The 24,270-nt window shown below is 43.6% G+C and overlaps 1 protein-coding gene across 3 annotated transcripts; it reads left to right on the top strand.

Annotated features, from left to right (window-relative positions):
- On the top strand, window positions 1–23,945 carry LOC106843851 (phosphatidylcholine transfer protein). Of its 3 annotated transcripts, XM_044745548.2 has the most exons (6): window positions 1–248; window positions 14,502–14,619; window positions 17,102–17,181; window positions 20,177–20,348; window positions 21,268–21,335; window positions 22,680–23,945. In XM_044745548.2, exons 1-6 carry the CDS (start codon window positions 108–110, stop codon window positions 22,743–22,745), a joined length of 645 nt encoding a protein of 214 aa, XP_044601483.2. In that variant the 5' UTR covers window positions 1–107; the 3' UTR covers window positions 22,746–23,945. The 3 variants fall into 3 exon arrangements, with proteins under 3 accessions (XP_044601483.2, XP_070339066.1, XP_070339067.1); XM_070482965.1 differs by lacking the exon at window positions 22,680–23,945 and having other exon boundaries at window positions 8–248; window positions 21,268–21,491; XM_070482966.1 differs by lacking the exons at window positions 1–248; window positions 22,680–23,945 and having other exon boundaries at window positions 14,418–14,619; window positions 21,268–21,491.
- The last annotated feature ends 325 nt before the right edge of the window (window positions 23,946–24,270 follow it).

Genomic DNA, 24,270 nt, shown 5'->3' with positions numbered 1-24,270 from the left:
CCTCTGTTCCCTGCCAGTCACGCTGGCCCCTCTGGCCTGGGCCAGGAACCGGTACTGAGACTGTTGGCAGCCTTGCCTGCTGGCCGAGGAGCCGGGGCTGCAGAAGGATGGCCAGGGCGGCCGGCGGGTTCCAGGAGGAACAGTTCTGGGAGGCCTGCGCCGAGCTCAAGCAGCCCAAGCTCGCCGGCGCCAACTGGGAGCTGCTGATAGAGGCATTGGGCATTTGTGTCTACCGGCTGTGGGACCAGGTAGCGGCCTACCCACTGGAGGAGCGCCAGCCTCCAGCTGGGAGTGTCAGGCCTGGGGCGGGGCTTCTGGAGCTGGGAGGAGTGAGCACAGGGGCGATGCCTCCCGCTGACTTAGCCCTGGACAGATTGTGGGGGTGGGAGGTCATCAGAATTCAGCCAGTGGTTTCTCAGAAGTTAATGATGTAGTTAAAAAGTGGGTCTGCTGATTCTTCTCCCCAGGCACTTGCCTGTGGGAGACCTGGATCCCCCTCCCGGGTGGGTGCCAATGGTGTGTGAGTGAGTGCGGGGGGAGTATCCTCGGGTGTGAATATAGGTGGGAAAGAGGCTGGACTTCTCAGAGACTGGATGAACAGGGTGGCTAGTGTGTGTGGGCAGGCGTGTTGCGAGAGGGACTTGCTATCATCTCTAGTCATCTTAGTGACTGGCTGCTTTGGGCTGCTGCCCCTTCATTGTAAGCTGCGCTTGATAACTTTAGTCCGAAGCTTTAGGGAGAAAGCAGAGGAGGAATGGAGTTGGTTATTAAGCAAGACCCGGGGTGTTCTTGGAGGCCTTTGGAACCGGGTAGCCATCTAGGTGGAAGGGTTGCATTGCCCCTGAGCCCTGTCATCAGTTGCTCTGTGTGGTAGTAGTTGTATGGCAAATAGGTTAAAAGTGACCTTTAGGCGAGGTAAGTGCAGTTGAGGTTTCCTGGTAGAGGACCAGAGTATTACAGGGTTAGAGCAGGGAGGAGCTCTGAATGTCCAGGGCCATTGGGTATCACAAGATGAACAAGAGGCTCACGGTGTGGAGCAGGCAGAATTAATTTCCTGGTGTAATTGCAACAGTTACCTTGGTGCAAAAATGCACTTGTTTTCAGACAAAATCCTTTTATCTTCTCTCTGACCATTTCATTTTCCTTATCTGCTGCCTCCAGGCACTTGCCCAGACCTCATAGCTAATAACTAGACATGAACCAGTCTACTACATTGATAAACTCAATACTGAATATACAGCTTGGTTCAGGGCAGAACTACATGCTTTTTCTGGAGGCTCAGCAAAACTAGTCCAGAGTTGCCATGTGGTATTGTGGAAGAGCATGGGTTTTGGAGGCAACTAGTCTTGGGTTAAAATCTCAGCTCAGCACTGCTATCATTCATTTATTCCTTTAGGAAATATTGATCAAGTGCCTCCCATGTGTTAATGCCCTCACAGGCAATGGGATGAACAGGGAACAGAGGATGGAGCTGCTGCCTCAGTGAGTGAGCTTCTTGAAGAAGGAACCATATTCACTGATGAGAATAAACCCATAGTGTACAAGAAAATTCCAGGTGAAAAAAAGAAAGTAAAGTGCAATAAAGGGACAGAGATGGTGTGGCAGGGGTAGCCAGGGGCGATATGGTGTCTTTTAGATCAGGGAGTTTGGAAAGCCCCTCCATGGAGGTCACATGTGAGTGGAGATAGAAGTGAGAAGAGGTTGAGTCATGCGGGTATCTGGAGGAGAAATGCACCAGAGAGTGTTTCTCAAAGCTCAAGGACGTGAGCATCACCAAGCCCTACCCGAAGTCTCAGATTTAAGTGGTCTGTGGTGGAGATTAGATAGTCTTTTTTTTCCCTTTTTTTTTTGAGGAAGATTAGCCCCGAACTAACATCTGCTGCCAATCCTCCTCTTTTTGTTGAGGAAGACTGGCCCTGAGCTAACATCCGTGCCCATCTTCCTCTACTTTATATGTGGGATGGCATGGCTTGATAAGCGGTGCCATATCCACACCCGGGATCAAAACCGGGAACCCCTGACCGCCGAAGCGGAACATGTGAACTTAATCGCTGTGCCACCAGGTCGTCCCCTGGATAGTCCTTTTGAAAAGCTCTCTTTTTATATAGAAGTTGACTGTTCTGTTCTCTACATTTGTGTATGTTTGAAGTGCTTCAACACAAAATGAGTTTTGTTGTTTGTTTGGCCTTGTAAGTCATTTATTTAGTTGTTTCAAAAAGTTTATTTTCTTATTTTATTGAGGTCATATTGGCTTATAACATTGTGTAATTTCAGGTGTACATTGATGTTTATCTGTTTCTCTACAGACTGTGTCATGCTCACCACCAATAGTCTAATTTTCATCCATTGCAGTATACATATGCCCAGTTACCTGTTTTGCCCAACCCTCGACCCCTTCCCTTCTGATAACCACTAATTTGTTCTCTTTGTCCATGTGTTTATCTTCCACATATGAGTGATTTCATAGGGTGTTTGTCTTTCTCTGTCTGGCTTTTTTTACTCAGCATAATACCCTCAAGATCCATTCATGTTGTTGCAAATGGCACAATTTTGTCTTTTTTATGGCTGAATAGTATCCCATTGTATATCTGTCTACGTATCTATCTATCTATCTATCTATCTATCCATCTATCCCACATCTTCTTTATCCAATCATCAGTCAATGGGCACTTGCGTTGCTTCCACATCTTGGTTATTGTGAATAATGCTGTGATGAACATAGGAATGCATAAATCTCTTTCAGTTATTGATTTCATGTTCTTTGGATAAATACCCAGTAGTGAGATAGGTGGATCATTTGGTATTTCTATTTTTAATTTTTTGAGAAATCTCCATACTGTTTTCCATAGTGGCAGCACCAGTTTGCATGCCCACTAGTGGTTTACGGGAGTTCCCTTTTCTCCACATCTTCTGCAACATTTGGTACTTTTTGTCTTGTTAATTATGGACATTCTGATAGGCGTGAGGTGATATCTCATTGTAGGTTTGATTTGCATTTCCCTAATAATTAGTGATGTTGAACATCTTTTCATGCGCCTGATGGCCATCTGTATATCTTCTTTGGAAAAATGTCTGTTCATATCCTCTGGCCATTTTTTGGTCTGTTGTTTGTTTTTTTGATGTTGTTGAGTTATATGAGTTCTTTATATGTTTTGGAAATTAACCCCTTGTCCGATAAATGATTTGTGAATATTTTCTCCCAGTTGGTAGGTTCTCTTTTCATTTTGTTCATGATTTCCTTTGCCTTGCAGATATAATCCCTGATGTAATCCCATTTGTTTATTTTTTCTTTTGTTTCCCTTGCCCAAGTAGACATGGCATTCGAAAAGATCCTGCTAAGACTGCTGTCAAAGAGTGTACTGCCTATAATTTCTTCTAGGAGTTTTAGGGTTTCAGGTCTTACATTCAAGTCTTTAATCCATTTTGAGTTAATTTTTGTGTAAGGTGTAAGGTAATGGCCTACTTTCATTCCATGGCACATGCCTGTCCAGTTTTCCCAACACCATTTCTTGAAGAGACTTTCCTTTCTTCACTGTATGTTGACTCCTTTGTCGAAGATTAGCTGTCCATAGTTGTGTGGTTTTATTTGTGGGCTTTCAGTTCTGTTCCGTTGATCTGTGTGTCTATACTTCTGCCAGTACCATGCTGTTTTGATTACGGTAGCTTTGTAGTATATTTTGAAGTCAGGGATTGTGATGCCTCCGGCTGTGTTCTTTTTTCTCAGGAATGCTTTGGCTACTCAGAGTCTTCTGTTGTTCCATATAAATTTTAGGATTCTTTGTGCTAGAAAACTTCTGTGAAAACTGTCATGGGGATTCTGATTGAGGTTGCATTGAATCTGTCGATTGCTTTAGGCAATATGGACATTTTAACTATATTTATTCTTCCAATCCGTGAGCATGGAATATCTTTCCATTTCTTTGTGTTTTCTTGTATTTCTTTTAATAATGTCTTATAGTTTTTGATGTATAGGTTTTCACCACCTTGGTTAAATTTATTCCTAGATATTTTACTCTTGTTGTTGAGAATATGTTGTTGTTGTAAATGGGACTGTATTCTTGACTTCTTTTTCTACTGGTTCATTATTAGTTCATAGAAATACAACTGATTTTTGTATGTTGATTTTGTACCTTGCAACTTTGCTGTAGTTGTTGATTATTTTTAATAGTTTCCTGGTGGATTCTTTAGGGTTTTCTACATATGGAATCATGTCATCTGCAAACAGTGAGAATTTTACTTCTTCATTTCCAGTTTGGATCCCTTTTATTTCTTATTCTTGCCTAATTGTTTTGGTAAAACTTCCAGTACTACATTGAATAAGAGTGGCGAGAGTGGGAACAAGAGTTGTCTTCTTTCTGTCCTCAGAGGAATGGCTTTCAGTTTTCACCATTGAATATGACATGGCTGTGGGTTTGTCATATATGGCCTTTATTATGTCGAGGTACTTTCCTTCTATCCACGTTTTATCGAGAGTTTTTTTTTTTTTATCATAAATGGAGGTTGGATCTTGTCAAATGCTTTCTCTGCATCTACTGAGATGATCATGTGGTTTTTATTCCTCATTTTGTTAATGTGGTGTATCACATTGATTGATTTGTGGATGTTGAACCTTCCCTGCATCCCTGGTATGAATCCCACTTCATCATGGTGTATGATCCTTTTATTGTATTGCTGTATTTTATTTGCCAATATTTTTGCATCTCTGTTCATCAGCGATATTGGCCTGTAATTTTCCTTCTTTGGGTTGTCCTTCTCTGGTTTTGGTATTAGGGTAATTTTGGCCTCATAGAATGAGTTAGGAAGCATGCTGTCTTCTTCAACTTTTGGTAGAATTTGAGAAGGATATGTATTAACTCTTCTTTGAATGATTGGTTGAATTCTCTAGAGAAGCCATCTGGTCCTGGAATTTGGTCTTTTTGGGGGCTTTTGATTGCTATTTCTCTCTCTTTACTTGTGATAGGTCTATTCACATTCTCTATTATTAGTTCTTGATTCAGTTTTGGGAGGTCGTATGAGTCTAAGAATCTATCTATTTCTTCGAGGTTATCCAATTTGTTGGCATATAATTTTTCATAGTATTCTCTTGTAATCATTTGTGTTTCTGTGAATCTATTGTAATTTCTTCTCTTCCATTTTTAAATTTATTTATTTGAATTTTCTCTCTTTTTTTCTTAGTGAGGTTGGCTAAAGGTTTGTTAATTTTGTTTATCTTCTAAAAGAACCAGATCTTAGTCTCATTGATCCTTTCTATTTTTTTGTCTCTATTTTATTTATTTCTGCTCTAATTTTTATTATGTCCCTCCTTCTGCTGATTTTGGTCTTTGTTTGTTCTTTTTCTAGTCCTGTTAGTAGTTTAAAATTAAGTTTAAGATGATAGCATTGTGGTTGGAAAAGATGCTTGACATGATTTCAGTCTTCTTAGATTTATTGAGGCTTGCCTTGTTTCCCAACATATGGTCTATCTTTGAGAATGTTCCATGTACACATGAGAAGAATGTGCATTCTGCTCTTGTGGGATGGAAGGTTCTATGTATATCTATGAAGTCCATCTGGTCTACTGTTTCATTTAAGGTCACCATTTCCTTGTTGACATTCTGTCTGGATGATCTATCCACTGATGTAAGTGGGGTGTTGGGGTCCCCTACTATTTTTGTGTTGCTATTAATTTCTCCCTTTAGGTCTGTTAATAGTTGTTTTATATACATTGGTACTCCTGTGTTGGGCACATATATATTAATAAGTGTTATGTTGTCTTCATGGATTGTCCTTTTTTATCATGTTATACTGCCCCTCTTTGTCTCTCATTATATTTTTTTATCTTGAAATCTGCTTTGTCTGATATAAGTAAGGCAACACCTACTTTCTTTTGCTTGCCATTTCCTTGGAGTATCATTTCCCTCCCTTCACTCTGAGCCTATGTTTGTCTTTAGAACTGAGATGTGTTCCTCGAGGCAGCATATTATTGGGTCTTGTTTTTTAATCTGTCCAGCCATCTGTGTCTTCCAATTGGTGAATTCAATCCATTTACATTTAGAATGATTATTAATATATGAGGGCTTATTACTGCCATTTTATCTCTTGTTTTCCAGTTGTTCTATATTTCCATTGTTTCTTTTCCCTTGTATTTCAGACTCCCATTTCAGCTTAAGCTGCTCTGCAGCTCGAACTGCTCTGCATTAGCAAGCGCTGGCATCACCCACACAGCAGGTCTTGCTCACACAGGAAGGGCTGCTGTGCTTGGTGGCCAGGTTGTGGCTGGGCTGCTGCTCTTGGCAAATGGGTTGTGATCATGAGAGTAGGGCACAAGCAGGGCGCCTTTGTGAGGGCCAGGCCACTGAATTCAGTGGACAGGTCTAGCCAGGCTGCTATGGTAGGTGAGTTGGGGCTCCTTCACAGGGGCTGGGCCACTGCCCTTGGCACATGGGGTGCTTTTGTGCAAGCTGAGCCACTGCCACTTGGTGGGGAGCATTCGCGTGGGTAGGGCTGTCGCAGTAGATGGGTGCACTCATGGGCAATGCTACCACTCGGAAAGCATTCTTGAGTAGGCTGGGCTGCCCCTGCCTCCACTCACAGTTGCGCCAGCTGCTATGTGAGGATCTATGACCTGGCTTGCTGACACTGGGGAGGGAGGAGATTCCCCTTCCCAGGAGATTCAAATGAACAAGCTGGCTTTTAAAACACTGCAGTAGAGGAAACACTCAGTGCTAAGTCACTGAACCAGGCTGAGCCTGCCTTGTTTTCCAGGAAAAAACAGAGGCCATAGGACTGGGGTGAAACTGAGGTTGGAGAATGGCCAGGGTCTGGACCTCACTTTCTACCTGTGTGATGTTGATTGGTTACTTTTTCATTTTGTAATCTCAGCTTGCTCATTTGCAAAATAGGGACAATACTTACGTTTCAGGATTGACGTCTCAGCAATCCTTGAATGAAATGACATGTGGCAGAGTGGTTCTCAAACTCGAGCATGCAGCAGACTCGCCTGCAGGACCTGTTAAAATTCAGAATCCAGACTCCATTCACAGTTTCTGAGTCACTGGTGTGGGGCATGAGAGCTTGCCTTATATATTTTTTCTTCTTTTTTTGCATTTTAGTCCTAACCAGTTGCAAAGTGATGCTGAAGATACTGGTCCAGGGACTATACTTTGAGAACCACTGATGTATGGGGAGCATCTAGCATGGTGCTCAGGGGGGTCTGAGATTGAGAGGCAAGAGGGTGCCCTAGAGAGGAGAAGCAATGGAAACTGAAAGGAATGAGTGTGAAAAAAAGAATACCTGAAGACAAAAGCAATGCCCATTTTAAGACTCCCTCTCCCTGATTTTTAAATTAGTGGCCACTTGGGAGTGAATGCAGTGCTGAGAAGTTCCCCAATAGAGAAAGGTCACGGGTGACTTATAAGAGCTTTCCCAGTGATCTGCAGTCAGGTCTCTCCTGAGCTTTGGGCTGTGTTACCATGCCAGTAGTGACCATGACATGTCAGTAGGCAGTGTGAAACCAGCATGAAGAAGTTCACATATGTTAGAGCCTCAGTTCTCCCTCTCCTTGCTTATCTCAGGATGAGCATGTGGTATGAGGCAGTATGAGAATGCTGGGCCCAAGATTTAGGTTTGGGAGAATGGTTGAGAGGGGTGTGTAGGACATCCCACTTTTGTCTTTAGGTATAAACAAAGCTTCATGCTCTCACCCTGTTTTTCATCACATCCCTGCATGGAGATTACAGAAGGTAGCTATTCATAAAGCAAAACTCTGCTTTTCTTTGGGCCTTGGGAACCTTTTGAGAGAAGAGGTGACTTGTTGGGAAGGGTTTGGACATTCTGGATCCTTGGACATGATACCATACCAATACCTGGGTGAGCCAGGGCTGAATCTGTGGCAATTTCCTGTGGAGGATGGTTCTTGCCTAGTCTTCCAACCTGCTGTTGACGCCAGAGTCACCACCTATGGGTGGAAGGAGAATTCTAGCAGACTCTCCAATGGGAATAGTTTGTAACTCCTCAAGCTCACCATTCCCTGACCTTGAAAAACTTAGAGATACACAATACTACCTTAACTTGCCATTTAATTTAGGATAGACACCTTTCTGTAACTATCTTTGGGTTCTCTGAATGTACCCTAGTGAAAGGAACACTCCAAAACATTTGCTCATGTTTTCATTCAAGTGGTCTTTCAGGACCTGTTGTTTGCCTTGCATTATGCTAAGCCCTTGGGATACCTGATGAATAAGACAAAGTTCATACTTTCAAGAAGCTTTAAGGCAATGAAACAGGCACTTTTTATGTTATGTAAATCTGAGTTTCTGACCTGTATGACTTTTTTCTCCTTGAAAATCTTCTTTTAACATTTCTTCTGGAGTAAGTCTGCTGCTGCTGAATTCTTTCAGTTTTTATTTGTCTGAAAAAGTTTTTATTTGTCCTTCACTTTTGATGGACAGTTTTATTGGATATAGAATTCTAGGTCAGTGGTTTTTTTCTTTCAATATATTATGCGTTTTACTCCACTTCCATTTTGCATGAATTGTTTCTGACGAGATGTCTGCTGTAATTCTCATCCTTGTTCCTCTGTAAGTAAAGTGGTCCCCTCTTCCCCTACATTTTCTTTCAAGATTTTCTCTTTTTCTTTGTTTTTCCGAGTTTGAGTGTGATATGTTTAAAATGTTTTGGTATTCATCCTGTATGGTGTGCTCAAGGTTGGCAAGTTTGATTTGAAGAGTGGTCTGAGCTTAAATGGTAAACCCCCATGTGATTCAAATTAATGTATAATTATATTGGTGGCTTATGACACAAAGATCCTTCTCTTCTATGTGTCATGGCAATATGACTCTATAATAATTCAGGTTTCCTGGGTTGTATGTTTTGGAAGTAGTGGTTGCAATGGTCTCAAGCAGGGTTCATCATACTCTTTCCATAAAAGGCCAAACTGTAAATATGTTAGGCTTTGCAGGCCAAGAGGCAAAATGGAGGATATTATGTAGGTACTTATCTAACCGTTTAAAAATGTAAAGACTCTTCTTAGCTTATGGACTGTTCAAAAATAGCTGGCATGACTGATTTGGCAAGCCCTGGTCTAAAATATACTTTTGTTGCTTAATTGCTTTGTCATTTTAGGATTTATGAGCCTAAGACCCTAGCTGAGACTCAGTTTCCTCATCTCTAAACCAGAGATAATTCCTCTTCTGCCAAATTGGTACAGGGATCCAATGAGAGGATACGTTTTGAAGCACCTGGCAAATTAAATGGTGTTTGGTTGTGAGCTGTAGCTGGGTATAGATATCCCATATACCCATCACAGGCCTGGTTTATATCTGTTGTCCAGGTTAAAATTTTCCCAACACCTCTTTCCCTCTCAGAAGTGTGCCAGTTGGAATGATAAGTTATATGGTCACTCTAGCTAGAGCCATATGCACTCCAGACAGTTTACGACTTGTCTAACGAGATGTTTGGAGAGGTCAGTGGCAATTTGGAGGCAGTACCCTAGACTGTGAACTCGACTGTCAGATCACTGGCTTCAAGTCTAGGTTCTGCCATCATTAGTTGTGTGACTTGGGGTGAGTTTCATAACCTCTTTTCTTATTTTAACAGTTTTATTGAGGTATCATTTATACACCATAAAATACACTGATTTTAAGTGTAGAATTCAATGATTTTTAGTAAATTTATGGAGGTATGCAACCTTCTCCACAATCTAATTTTAGGACATTTGTGTTACCCCCAAAAGACACCTCTTGCCTGTTCACAGTCACTCCCTGTTCTCAGACAACAACTGATCTGCTTCCTGTCTCTGTAGATCCGCCTTTTCCAGATATTTCTCAGAACGTCTTCATACCTCAGTTTCCTTGTCTGAAGAACGGGTTTACTGATGGTCCAGACCTCGTATTATCATTGTTTGGATTAGGTGGAATAACACATGTACAGTATTAGCCCAGTGCCTGGTATTCATTAAGCACTCAATAAGTATTAGCTATCCTTATTATTTTACCTAGCCGTCTGCAATCCTAAGGGATCAGACCTACCGTGTTTTCATAGAGAGATCCAAAATAGTAAAGCAGATTTAGTCAATGTCGTTCTTCACCTTCTTGATACATACTTCCCAGTGGCAGTGCAGCTTGGACTCCTGCCGTTAGAAGTGACTCTCTTTGGTGAAAAATGCTCACTTTTCAGACAATCTGAGTCTGTTACTTGCCCCAGATAGGCTGTAGTTGGACAGCTTCCACAGTTGTAGATTACGGAGGCTACTGTCCCCTGAGGAATGGAAATGAACTCTTCAGTGAGAGGCAAAGAAAATTCAACACACACTCAAGGGTGCCTTTACAGGATTAGAGAAATGGGATTCATCAAGGCTGTCTTGTGGTTGGTGACGTAAATGCAGAAAAACACCATACATCGAAGAGAATGAGGATGCCTTCCTCCAGTCAGGTGGGGTGGGTAGGAGGAATGGGGGTCCTGCCAGGGATTACTCCTCTGTGGGAACTACAAATGTTGAATGCAAACATTATCACATTTTGACATTTCTCATACGTAAACATGTTAGCTCTTGCAGAATTTATTCTCCTTAGGACAAATAAGTGCACTATTGGCAGCAAAGTTTCTCAAAATCTTTTAACCCCATGAATGCAATTGCAAAGAAAGTGCACAATTTTTAAACTACATTTGAATCACTATTGCTAAAAAATATAACAGCTTGATGTTTAGACAAGTCAACTGGAATAACAGACCTTCTCTGTTTCCCTGGATCACGGGACTCAAGTAACAGTGTCAGGAAGCGTGACTAGTATCAATTAGGAATGCTTTTAGCTGCAATAACAGAAAACTGGACTGACAGTGACTTAAACAAAGAGGGATTTATTTCTCTCACCTACCAAGTAGTTCTGAGATCAACAGTTGCTGGCATTGGTTTGGCTGCTCGATGATGCCAGTGAAAGTCTTTGAGTCTTTTTTTTCCTGCCTTCCCAGGCTTGTTTGCTCTTCATCACAAAATAGCTGCTGCAGCTCCGAACATCCGTGTTTAAAACTGGAAGGAGGGGTCATTTGGCTCCTTCTACCTGCATAGGAGACCAGGAAAGTTACTAGCTGTGACATTACATAGGGCTTCTCTTAGCAAGAAAGGAGTATATGCTATACCAAATCTTCTATTTCTTCCAGTAATTGTATTCTACACAAGGTATGGACTGATTCTCTACCATCAAATAATTCTTTTACTATCTGCAGTGTAGGAGATGAAATGTCCTATAAACGGAGCATTAGAAAAGTATGCAGCATGTTTTACTCTAGATAAAGAAATGGAGCTATTCTATTTCTGGAGGAGCTTCAGGAAAAGCCAAGAACCTCTTGAGTAAACTTATTTGGAGTCATTTATTGAAATGTGAATCAACTTAGAAACATATCTTCAACAAATGTTGCCGAGACTTAGTATCTTTGATTTTAAAGAGATCTTGCACGTCGCTAATAAAAACCTTGCCCAAATCAAGCTAAGATTTATGTTTTTTCCTATCAAATTGTTTATATAAACAATGGTGCCCAATCCTGGTGAGATGCTCTGTTGCAACTGGTTAGAGTATAAATTGGTACAAACTTTCTTAAAGGTTTATTAAAAGTATAGAGAACCTTAAAATGTTAATACTCTTTACCGGAAAATTTGTCTCTAAGGAAGCTATCCTAATGAAAAAATTAAAATTATGGACCAAGTTGGTCCATATGAAATGATAGATTATTCCAATAGTATTTATATTTGTAAAAAATATTTCGAAAAAGAAATAACTTATGAGAATAATTAAATTAGATGTCATTTCTCCATAGCCTCAGTATAATATTGGTAAAAATAAGGATATAAGCTGTTTGTACCATATTATTCCCATTTTGTAAAGTATAGAAGTATTTATTTCCTTAAAAGAAATATGTCCTATATTACCAATAGGTATTTGTGGATTATGGCGTTACATGCCATTTTTATTTTCTTTGTTCTTTTTGGCATTTTCCAATTTTCCTACAATGAATATGAATTATTTTTATAATTATAAAAATTCACTTTAGTTTTTTAAGGACAAATAAAAATGTGATTATGTTTGCTGAGATCCTTTTTTAAAAGAAATATTGGGTGAAAAACTGCTTTGATCCAAGAGTTTGGGTGGGGCTGTTCAGTGCTTGAAAAGAACATGTTATTGATAGACTAGGAAAGGTGTTACCGAGCATTTTGTTCCTCTGGAGTCCTGGTGTTTCTCAGTTCTGCCACGAAGGGAGTATTTAAAGGAAGTTGTCACAATAGTTCATTCTTCTGTGTTCACGTAAATCATGTTATTCTATTTTTCTCTTCCTAGAGGGCTTTCTGTTTTTCTTTTCTGTGGTATGCATAGGACTGAGGTCACAAAGGGCTGTGACTACATTCAGGAGGGGAAGGGAACCCGTTTAAGGAAACAGTTTGTCTTAATTTATCCAGATAACCAAAGCTAACTCATGTAAGGTTGGGGAGATAATCATCTCAATGCATAAATCTCTCTCTTGCTCAGTATGTGTAGAAAATGGGGTGACAATATTCCTGAACAGAGAGCTGATTTTATTTCTTTCAAAACTGATTAAAATGGTGGTTGTCCATGTGTGGGGTGTAGAAGCCTCATGTCTTCCCTGTGTGAACATGAGGGGAGGGGACAGGCGGGAGAAGGAGGTGTTTTTTCCGAGGTCTGCCCTTCTATTGGGGCAGCCGTGGTGCGGCACTTAAGAAGTTCAGACCTACTAGTTTGTCACTGGATGGTTGGACACCCTTGGCATAAAGTCACATACTTTTACAGCTGGAAAATCCTTATGAATTCAGTTTCAACTTTACCTTCCATTGCTTTCCAGGTACTTTCACATACATCTGAAATTCCTAACCTGGGATGTATTTATCTTTGAGCTATGCCACCTGAGCCAGGAGACCTTGAAGTCTGAGAATCTCTAGAAAGATTCACCGTGTTTACTCCTTGACTTCACATAAGTCCCTGGCATGGTGTTTAAGAAGATGGCTCGATTCATGTTCGATTAGCCAATTACATTGCATTAGCACATGGAAGAATGAGTCCATCTAAAAGCTTCATTTTTGTTTGTTTGCCTTTGCATTGAAACTAATCTAAGAGCCATTGGTTTCATCCTAATAGTGAAGGTCAGGAATAGTTATTTACCAGTGAACAGAGAGTGAGATGTGTAGTGTGGCCAACTCTAGCCCAGAGCCCTTACAGACAAGGATGTGGCTTAACGTGAAAACCAGGGAATTCTCGTGTTGTATTTTGGAATCTAGAAATGGTCTTCTTATGCATAAAAGGGACTCATATGATTTGAAGCTGGTGTTCTTTCCCCCTTCCCATTCCTTTATACATGAGTCCTTTACATAAAAAGAAGCAATTATGAAAAATTCTGTCTTGGAATTGACACAACAATGTGTTGGGTTTCATTATGCCCTGTGGATAACTAAAATAGTTATCTGTCCTCTGAATGCTAGCTGCCTATATGACACCCCTACTTCAGTGTTCAGTAAGCATCTCAAACTCAACTTGCTCAAAGTAGAACTCTTGATTACTCCACACCCCACAAATCTCCTCTCCCCAAGTTTTCTCTGTCTTAGAAAATAGAGCTCCCATCTACCTGGTTGTTAAGCAAAGGTTTTAACTGTTATCCTCATTCCTTTGCTTTCTCTTTCCCCACAGCCTATCTGTCAGCTCTTCCTGTTGGCTTTACTTCCAAAGTATGTCCCTAAATCACTGACTTCTCTCCATCACTATTGTTACCTCCCTTCTTGAGTCACCATCATGTCTTATCTGGACTGGTCTTCTAAACCATCTCCTTGCTCCATTATGATCTATTTTTGACAAAACAGCAAGAGTCATCTTTTTAAAGTCATTCTTCTATTTAAAGCCATCCCCTGTTTAAAGTCATGTATTAGTTTTCCATAGCAGTTAGGACAAAATCTTTACCCCTTACCCTGGTTTGCAAAGCCCTTTGGGGCCTGGCCTCCCCTACCTCTCTGACCTCAGCTCCTACCACACTCCCTCATCCACAGTCTCCAGACCCCTGACTTTCTATTCTTTGAGCATTCTAATCCACCAACCTGGGGGCCTTCCCCCTCCAGGAAGGGGCTTTGCTCATCTTCCCATGGCTGGCTCCTTGTAATATTTAGAACAACATATTCTGATAAATGCTATCCCTCATAGAGGCCTTTCCTGACCACCTGATTATGTAGGATGCCACCCCTCTGCCCCCTGCCCCAAAGCAGGCAGCATTTATGACACAACCCTTCTCATATCCTATTCAGCTTACCTGGATAGTGTTTATAGATATCACCACAACCAATGCCTACGGCCAAATATAAGACCCAGGAGAGCTGGGGACTCATCTGTTTTTTCACCATTGTGTCACCAAGACCACAGAGGAGGCTCTCAATAAATGGTGTTGCATGAGCAGCTGTTTTTCATATGCGTGTAATCCAGCTGTCTGTCAACTTGGGAATTAATAGGTTGTTTTTGCCTATTCTATTTTTACAGGAGACTGGACTCTATAAGTATAAAGTCTTTGGAACTCTGAAGGATTGCCCACCGGCTCTGCTCATAGATGTCTATATGGACCTAGACTACAGAAAACAGTGGGACCAAAATGTTGAAGGTAAGTGACACCTACTATTTTTAAAAACTCAATTAGAACGTAGAATCTATTGTTATTTATTTCAGCCAGTAGAAAGCGACAGGTTTAATCTTTACTATATTATGTTTCCCTTTTCATTTTGGCAGGAAAGTCTTAAGAGCTGGGCTGACATGTGCCTTTGCTCCTCCTAGGACTTGCTCCTTGCATGCTCTTAGAGCTACTCTCCAGTTTGCTCTGAGGGCTAATTTGTTCTCACTGTAAGTTTGTTATCGTCCCATACACCTCGCTCCTCGTGGAAGGCTTCTTGGAGGAGGTGGTGTCCAAGCTTTGTTTTATAAAAGTTTATAAAACATAATAGTTTAAACTACTCAATTATTTTAAAACATAAACGTTTATAAGAAAAGTTTATAAAGCAAATAAACAACAGGAATACATGTATGCGAGGAGGCGAGAGGGTGTGGGGATGAGTTGTGTAAAGGCGTTCGAGGCCCAGGGAACAGCATGAGTAAGGTGAGGAAGGCACGAAACAGCATGATATGTTCAAACACTGTGAGCAGGTTGTTGTTGCTGGTTTGTTGGGTAGCAGACTCTGGAGCTGGGGTGGGAGGAGTGTCCAGATCCCAGGGCCCAGCCTGGCCACCAGGCTACAGTTAGATTTCACCCTCTAAGTGATGGAGCGTTATGAAAGGCATAAAATAGGGAATCCTTCTGCCACTTAGAGCTGGAGTGGCCTCTGCCCTCTCCATCACAGTGGAATAGAACTATGGAGCCAGCCCAGGGGAACGTGAACTGGAGACCCTGGCTATAGTCAGGACTCTTGGTTGCAAGTAGCAAAAAGCTAACAAATGCCAGTGTAAGAAGAGAAAAAAGAATTTATTTGTTCATGACATTGAAAACTCCATGGGGCCAGAAGATCCAAGCTTATATTCTAATCATAAAGGAACAGGAACGAGACTTCCACTTTCGTATTAGTGACAGCCACAGTCCCAGGTTTGGCTCTCAGCGCCTCAGCATCATGTGCTCATTACCTGTGGACGTTTGTCACCGTTTTGGGTTGCTTAGTGTTTTCAAATACCCTTCCTATCTGGGGGAATTGTGATGCTTATCCATTCAAGGGAGAAGCCAGATGTTCTCTGTTGCAGGCTCCCTAGCAGTCATGGTTCAGTCTTGTGATATAGACCTTGACAAAAAGAGGTACATGTGGCTTCAGCTTGGGAGAAAGCAACGTGAGGAAGTGGGCAACATGCAAAAATCCATTTTCCGGTCACGGTCACGGCGAAGGCATCTGACCTTGGGGGAAGCAGTGGCAGAGCCTCTGATGTTCAGTACGCAGCATCAACAGTTCACGCTGTGGTGTCTGGTCCAGTGGCAGCAGCAGTTTGACTTCTCTGGAACAATCCTGAGGTTCTAAGCTTAACTCTGGTCCTCCTAGATATTCTGTGAGCTATCTGAGAGCCTTTACTAAGCCACTTTTTGGCTTCAACTTTTTAGAGTGGCAAGCTAAGACCCTGGCCAGATGTACCCTCCCTGAGCTAATCACCATGGCCACGTCATGCTCGTTTGCCCAGCTCTGCAATTCGGGTCGAGTCAGTCTTACTTAAACCACAAGAAGGACGGGAAGGGTGATGTCCTGAAGGAGAATTAAGATGCTGGTCCAAGAAGGGGAGAGTCAATATTAGGCATGCAAAAGCAACAGATGTCCCCTCCTTTCCTTCCTTTCAAGGGCTGTCTTCAGCCTCATGTGGCACCAATGGGCCGGCCAGCTCTTTAATCCATGGTCTGCTTCTGATAGATTTTCTTTCAAAAGCTGAATTAAGTAATACATTTCCCGCATCAACATCTCCTCAAGGGACTCTCTTGGTTACTTTAGCAGCCTTGGCTGGGCTCCTTCTCTAAGTACTTAGAAGCTTACTGCACAGCTTGGGGTCAGAGGGTGCGCATGTCATTGAATTCCTTTGCTGTCTCCCTCCAAGAGCTGGCTGCTAACCCCTCCAAGGGTTAGCCACAGTTATGCCACTTTTTAGCTGTTTAGGAAGGACACTGCCCTCTCTGGGACCTTGATCTCCCCGCTGAACACACTAGACTGGGTGACTTGGTCCCAGGCTAGCTGTAATGTGTCAGGAAATCTAAAGAAGGAAGAAAGTTCTCAAAAGCAAAACTATTGGTACTCTACTGACATCTGGTGGCTACTCTGAATTAAAACCTGAAAATTTGTTTTTGGGTGCCTGATTTTGTTTCTTGCATTCTATCTGAAAATGTTGTTTGAGATATACGATGGACACGTTTCGTTGCGTTCTTTTATTTTTACTTTATTTTTCTATTTTCTAGACTCTGCCTTCAGGCAAGAAGGTCTCAGTAGTAATGAATCTGTCTGACTGTTCTAGAATTTTGTGCCTCACGAGTTAGTGGTTTTTTATACCCTACGGCGTCATCATATCTAGGCTTCTTTTTAACTGAAGCCAAAGAGGCTTCCAGATACATTAACTTCTTTTATTCTCCTTAGAACTCTATGAAAGACGATGCAACGGACAGACCGTGGTCTACTGGCAAGTGAGATACCCTACTCTCATGTCCAACAGAGATGTATCCTTTCCCAAGTTCACCGCTACTCGCCTTTCTAAGTGTTTCTATGCCCTTGGCCCATCGCCCAATGGTGGCATGTCCAGCAGGCATGGCAACATTGTCTTTGATTCTGCAGAAGCATCTGCTGAAGCTGTTGCATCTTGTGTGGCTTTCAGAGATCTCAGAGCCTGCTTTTTGGGCCTGACAACGTGGAGCATCCTGCAATTGTGGTCATTGGAGGGCAGCTCCTACTTTCCTGAGAAGTTTTCTAGGGCTTGAAATTGCTGGGCCACAGAATTGGGGACCTGGAAAGAACTTTTTATAAGGAATGTTTAATATGCTCCTTCGAGCTATAGAGGAGAAAGGGGGGGACCCAGAGAGGTAAAGTGACAGAAGCGTTCATACAGGTGGTTAGTGACTGACAGGGGAACTCAGGCCCCCACATTTCCAGCTCCCCCATCTCACTTCCTGTTTTATTGACCCCACAGTGGTCCCTCCTTGACTCTTGGCTCTGGATTCTGGGTGTATGTTTCTTCCCCTCAGTTTCCTCATTTATGAGACAAAGCAGTTGAATGGGATGTGGGGAGTTTTTGCTGGCGCTCCAAGGTTCCAGGAAGCCTGCTCAGGACCAGCCTGGGAGGGTGGGATGGGAATTTGCTGGGTGGGCAGATGGGGGTAGGGTGACTGATAGGCAAGTTTTCGACTCCTTCAGCGTCCTCGTCAATGGCAGCAGCTAAGTATTTTACATCCTGAATGGAACAAAGGATCTGTGGACTTAAAGAAAGTTCGGAAACCACTGAAGTAAATGATGGTGGGGATCTTTCCTAGCTCTAACATTCCACAAGTCTCTATGTTCCTCCGTAATCTTTCTCTAGAAAGAGAGGGAGCATGTGGGTGTGTTTTCTGTGTATGGTTTTTGTGTTTTTGTGTCTAAATATATGTGTGTACCCTGGCCCCAACTAGATTATAAACTCCATAAGAGTTTATTTCTTGGCATAGTTCTCACATGCTACTAGATAGTTTGTATACACATGCTATATATTTCAACAAATCATGTATTACTTAATCCCTTGGATTTTCTCTAATCCTGCCAATAACTGTGTAAGTTAGGCATCATCATCCCCATTTCACAGTTAAGGAAACTGAGGCAAAGAGATGTCCAGAACTTTGCTCAGGTTCATACAGCTAGTGGGTGACAGAAGCAGATGCAGGACTCAGGTCCGGCTGTCCCAGAGATGGTGATCTTGACCGGGGCACAATCCACTGCTCTGACCTCACAGTGACACTGCTGGGTAGGTATTCCCAGGAGTGGACACCTGGGGCTCCTTGAAGTCCTATTTTATTGGCTCTCCAATGGCATGCAATCCCATAATGAGTTGCTTGGTCTTTGTATAGGCACATATGTCTCTCCAATAAGAGTCGTTAAATTTTTTATAACAGAGAATGGTGCCGTGGAAAAAAATATTAGTTTTGGAGCAAAAGATCCCAGGTTGAGTGTGAATACATTCCCTGGTTTGCTGTGTGACCTTGGAAAAGGCCCTTCATTTCTCTGGGCCTCAGGGAACTGGTGGTTCCCCAGTCACAGGCTTTATGACACACTGGACCTTCCAATTCACAAAGACCACTGACAAATTTTAATTGAGTTAAACTTTCCTCAATGGAGCATCAGGTGATGACTGTCGCATGAGCTGAGCAAGTTGTGGGAGAGAGTGGGACAATATTTGCTGCAAGGAAAAAGTAAAAGGCTTGGGAGAGAGGAAAGCCAGGGCCAAAGCAACATCGTTTCTTCCCTAAGACATTTAAGAACTTCACTCATCAGTATGTAGAGAGCAGGGCCAATGGCCGTCCTGCAGGGTGCCTGAGGGAGGGTGGGACAACTGTGGGTGCTGTAGAGACGCTGAGGTGAGATGGGGTTGTGGTTGTTGCTGTTATAGTGGGTGTAATTGCCTTAGAGTGATTTTTTTTATTGATTTGGGCTTTTCATTCTCTGTAGTGTGAAACCTAAAATTCTACCATTTGAGAGTATAATGAACACTTTAAAGAGTTGAGCCCTGTCCAGTTATGAAAGGCTGGCTAGGTTTTGGAGCCAGATCGGGGTTCAAATTCAGGTTCCATCACTTCAGCTGGGCTGTGGGATCTCTGGTGAGTCCCTTTACCTCTCTGAGCCTCAATTTTGTCACCTGGAAGATGGAGATACTTACATCAGACTCAGCAGGGACCTTCTCAGGATCAAGATTGATGCTATCTTAAAGCACATGATGCTTATGACATAGAAAGGGCTCGGTGAGTGGCAACTCTTACTGTTTCTTAGAATTTAATGATCTTCCTTGAATCGTGCCATAGATATAGTGGTTGTTCTGTGTTCGTTGAGATGAAATGGCTTTGTTATTCTTGGTGAACCAGTGTTAACCCAGAGAGGACTTCTGCCTCTAGATATTCAGGTACTCATAGATTTCCTGTGATCACCAGGTGTGAGTAAGATTGCTCAACCATCCTCTGTGCATAGAGGTCTCTAATTAGAGCTCTGGGGGAGGACAGGACGAGAAGAAATGACTCCATTGTTTATTAACTGCTTCTTCTGCTCCAATGTTTCCCTAATGCCCCCACAAGGCTGCCTGCTGGGCATTGTTGCCCCCTGTTCCTACATAGGGAAACAGCCTCAGAAGGGTTGAGTAACTAAGCCAGGATCTCACAGCAGATTAGTGAGCAATCCTCTGAGATCTCATAGTGCCTTCCTGGAGACGGGAGTGGTTTTCCTGCCTAATGAAAAGCTTGAAAGCATGAGAGAATCCTGCACAGGAGGTGAAGCGTGCTCTCAGATGAGAATACCGGGTGGCATGAGGCACAATCTTGCAGTGCATTTGGGGAGACAGGGCAGGTAAGTGAAGTAACAGCGCCAGGGAGCCAGAGCCAAGTGGGAGGAACTGAGTCACCTCCCTTGTCTTCAGCCTGTGGGGCTTTCCTTCTGCCTGTCTGAAATGCTGGCGTGGATGTCATGCCTTGACCAGCGGTACAGTATGTCTACGTCCGGGAGCGGCGAGATCTGGATGTGGAAGAGCAGAAGGTCTACGTGGTCCTGGCCCAGAGCACCTCCCATTCGCAGTTTCCCGAGCGGTCCGGTGTGGTCCGGGTGAAGCAGTACAAGCAGAGACTGGCGATCACAAGTGATGGCAGGAAGGGGAGCAAAGGTAAAGACGGGACCATTTGGGTGGAGGGTCAGGGTCAGGGTCACGCAGGTGACGGCCGTGCTGATTGCGAGGCATGTACAGTGCACGCAGCTTGCCCCCTGAGGTCAGAGAATGGGTGTGGGTGCAAAACAGACGGGCTCCACAGCTGGGGAGAGACTCAATTCACCCCCAGACACTGGGCTACAGAGCGAGGTGGGTGTCTAACTCTGACTCAGTGCATTCTGTACTGACTCTTTGTTGTCCAGGTGCAATCAGCGCATCCAAGTAAACCAGAGGTTTGGAAATTCATGTCAGGCTGGTCCTGTGGCTCATACGCCAGGCCTGGGGGTGGGCAAGAGGGCCGGCAGGACTGTCTGTGTGGCTGCAGCTCCCAATTGGCAGAAACCCAGACGCTCAGGCCCTGCCTGCCTTGAGTTCCAGTACAGGGAGAAAAGCTGTGGGCAGACAGCGGCCTGCAGCCAGCTGCTCCGCTGGAATGAATGTGGCCTTGCGTCTGAGGCGACATCTGAACCGTAGTTCTGAGGCTCGTAGATCTAGCACCTTGGACATGTCACCTGGCTTTTCTGAGGCTCCACTTTATCAGTAGTAAACTGGGATTATAATTGGAATTTTACCAATTCTTTAGGATTGTTAGGATAAGTAGTAAGAGAAAAAATGAAATGAGAGACTGTCTCCTAGTGTCTAGCACTTGCCAGGTGTTTAATAAATCGCAGCAAGATGTGCCTGTGGCTGTGTTTTCAAAAATGTTTATATAGAAATATCCCGTAGGACGAGGCAGGGGAGAGGACTCACCTGAATCATGTGTTCCCTCCGTCCTTACTTTCTGGGCCTGAATATGAAGGAGGAATGTTCGCGGGGCTCATTGCTGTGTCCTTCTCTTTTTTCTTCCTTCTGAATTCTCCTTTCTTTTCCCCTCTAGTTTTCATGTATTACTTCGATAACCCGGGTGGCCAGATTCCAACCTGGCTCATTAACTGGGCTGCCAAGGTGAGATCCCCAGAGGTGGGAGGGGACGTGCGTATGACAAATGTTGACTCAGCCCGTGGGGCTGTCAGGCTGAAGAGACTTGCTGTCTCAGGCCTAATGAGGCTCTTTTATGAGGTGGCTTGGTTGAGTGACTACGGTTAGGACTGGGGTTGCCAACTCCCAGGACAGAGGCTGGGACAAAAGACAAAGAATCATTAGCTGGAATGCCAGCCCCTGCCTGCTGGCGCCCAGAGACCCCGCCAGGATCACTCAGTGGAACGTCAGGACAATAGCTTGCTCCTTGTAGGAACAACGGTACCCCTGGATCCTGTATCGGCTTTGAGGGGAGTAAGACAGGCTGACCTGGCCCAAGAGACCACCAGACGTGGCCAAGCCTGGGGCAGCCTCCAGTTTTGTTACTGTTGTTGTGTTTTTCTGGAAGGAGAGGGAACCGCCTAGATCACTAGAGACAGCCTGGGAGCCTGGCTTCATGGGGACCATTCAGCCTGCTTTGTAAGCGTCCTACTTACTGGCTGGAGGGCTCAACAGCTTCCCCAGGAGAGGAGAAGGTCCTAAACTTTGAGTCAAACAAATGTGATTTTGAATGTTGGCCCTGCCACTGACTGTGTGTAGCCTAGGGAAGCCTTCGATCTTTTCCTTTTTTAAAATGGAGGTGGAGGGGCCGGCCCTGTGGCCGAATGCTTATGGCTCCGCTTTGATGGCCTGGGTTTGCAGGTTCGGGTCCGAGGCCCTGACATACTCTACTCATCAGCCATGCTGTGGCAGCATCCCACATATGAAGTATGGAAGATGGGTACAGATGTTAGCTCAGGGCTAATGTTCCTCAAGCAAAAAAAAAAAAAAACATATGGAGGTGGATATTACCTACCCCATGGAATAGGAGTAAATAAGACGATGTTTGGGGAGATTCTAGCTCAACGCTCAACACTAGCTAAATAATAGTATAGCCTATCTCTTGTCCCGGAGTCCTTACCATTTCCTAATTCTGTAAAGCAGGTCTTTTCTCCTGTTTCTTGGAAGAGTCAAACAACCCAGACCTACCCAATCTCCTGTGTTTTCTTTTTCTTTTCAAGAAACAGTGTCTCAGAAATGTCTTAGCTTTTCACTAGCAAAAGCCAAAATATAAGGCAGTGTCTTGTAACCATAGCCCCTGCCAGGTAGTCTCCCCGACGCCTTGGGTCTTAGCTTTCGCCATTATCTGTGGCAACGTTGAGCTGGAATCCGGTCAGAGGCCCTACTGTCTGTTATTCCCAGAGCCATCTCTGTTTACCTTTTGCCACATGCCCCAGAATCAAGAGTGATTGCTGTGAGGACAGAGGAGTGACGGTGTCCTTTGCTTTGCAGAATGGAGTGCCTGAGTTCTTGAACAACCTAGAGAAAGCCTGTAGGAACTACCCCAGGAGATACTAAGGAAGAGGATTGGGAACCTCGTGCCGTGGAATGATGTCTCTGAAGTGCCACAACCCATGGATGCTTAGCATTCTTTTTGGCTTTCTGCTTGCACACTCTCCGGCACATCGTCTCTGAACGTGTTTGCCCCATGCCCGGCTCCCCAGCCTGCTTCCTTTCCTACTCTCCCCACCCCGGGCCCACGACCTTCTTCCACTATGGAATATGGGTCAGATTAGGGAAAGCTTTGTGTGTTTACTTTTAAAAAGGAAGGTCCTCAATAAGGAACACAGTCATTCCATTGTGTCATTTTAGGGGGATGGGTGGGTGGAGGAAGGACAACAAAACACAAGAATGACTGAGCCTGGCCAGCTGGCTCCTCCAAGACTGTGATTTCTTACAGCCCAGGAGGGGCCGCTGGAAGTTGCATTCGCTTCAGTCGCCTCTCAGTGCACCCAGGCTGGAGGACACGTGCTGCTGCCCGTTTGCTTTGGGGACTTGATTTGGCCGGGCTTGAGGTGATAATGCAGTGAGTCTCTCCCCATCCTGCTCCTGGAGGCTCACTAGCTGTTTTGATACCAAACCATCTTGAAAAACATTGCAGGCCTGACAGAGCACATAATGTGATCACCATTTTTTCTCATCATCCACTTCTGGGTTTTTCTCTTTCCCATATGACAGGGAAAGGCTGGGGAAGGGCTGTGCATACCCTACCAACTCTGCCTTTGACTGGAAACTGAGGCATCAAGATGGCTCAGGCAGTTATCCAAAGCCAGGATGCTTTGAGCACAGCATTGTGATGAAGTGTCTATATGCAGTAAGATGAGTTTGCCTTCTAGAATGTTTGGAGATGGGGAAGGGACAATAGTTCACAGCCAGGGAAATATTAATTCGTGGCTTGGTTGACTGCACCTTTTTCTCAGGAATTCTACCTAAGTTGTCTACCTCTTCTACCACCAAAAGAATTCTAGTTTCCTCTGTTTTCTCCTGGATTTTGGCAGGGCAAGATATTCTGTGGCCAAAGCCACAGCCTTGATGATCTCAAGGAACAATTTTAATCACCTTGTGTGAAGGTACCCAACCTTGATTAGTGGGCACAGAAATTCAGGATGTAATGATAGAAGCAGGGGATTTGTTAATGGGATAACTCAGACTATGTGTTTTCTCTCTGCGAAGGAAAGTGTGTTGAATAGCAAATAAATACAGAATGACTTATGCTTGTCTTGTGTGCTGCTTCCCTCCTACCTTGTTCCTTTTGTGAGAATGAATCAGGTCTCTTTGGTTTACAAGTCACATCCAACCTAAGTCATGGACTTGAACATAAAAAGAATTTGGGGCTCACTTCCATGCAAGGCCAGGTATAGAGTGGCCTCAGGTAGGGGTTGATATAGGTGCTCAAACTGACGTTAGAATTCAGCTCTCTTTTTCTTCAAGTTATCTTTGTTGTTGGGCTGTGTTGGTGGCAGGGTTGCTGCTAACAGCAAAAGGTAGGCCTGCATCTTCCCTGGTTCACGCCAATAAAAGAAAAAGAGAAAAAAAAAGAAGA

This window comes from Equus asinus, chromosome 13, assembly GCF_041296235.1.
Source record: "Equus asinus isolate D_3611 breed Donkey chromosome 13, EquAss-T2T_v2, whole genome shotgun sequence".
Classification (NCBI taxonomy): Eukaryota; Metazoa; Chordata; class Mammalia; order Perissodactyla; family Equidae; genus Equus; species Equus asinus.
This window is presented reverse-complemented; position numbering and strand designations above follow the sequence as displayed.

Excerpts from the sequence above, each read along its gene's own strand:
- LOC106843851 (XM_070482965.1), top strand. The coding sequence starts at position 108 with ATGGCCAGGGCGGCCGGCGGGTTCCAGGAGGAACAGTTCTGGGAGGCC. Across the intron at positions 249-14,501 it reads TCTACCGGCTGTGGGACCAG|GAGACTGGACTCTATAAGTA; the intron begins GTAGCGGCCTAC and ends CTATTTTTACAG. Across the intron at positions 20,349-21,267 it reads TGGCAGGAAGGGGAGCAAAG|TTTTCATGTATTACTTCGAT; the intron begins GTAAAGACGGGA and ends TTTCCCCTCTAG.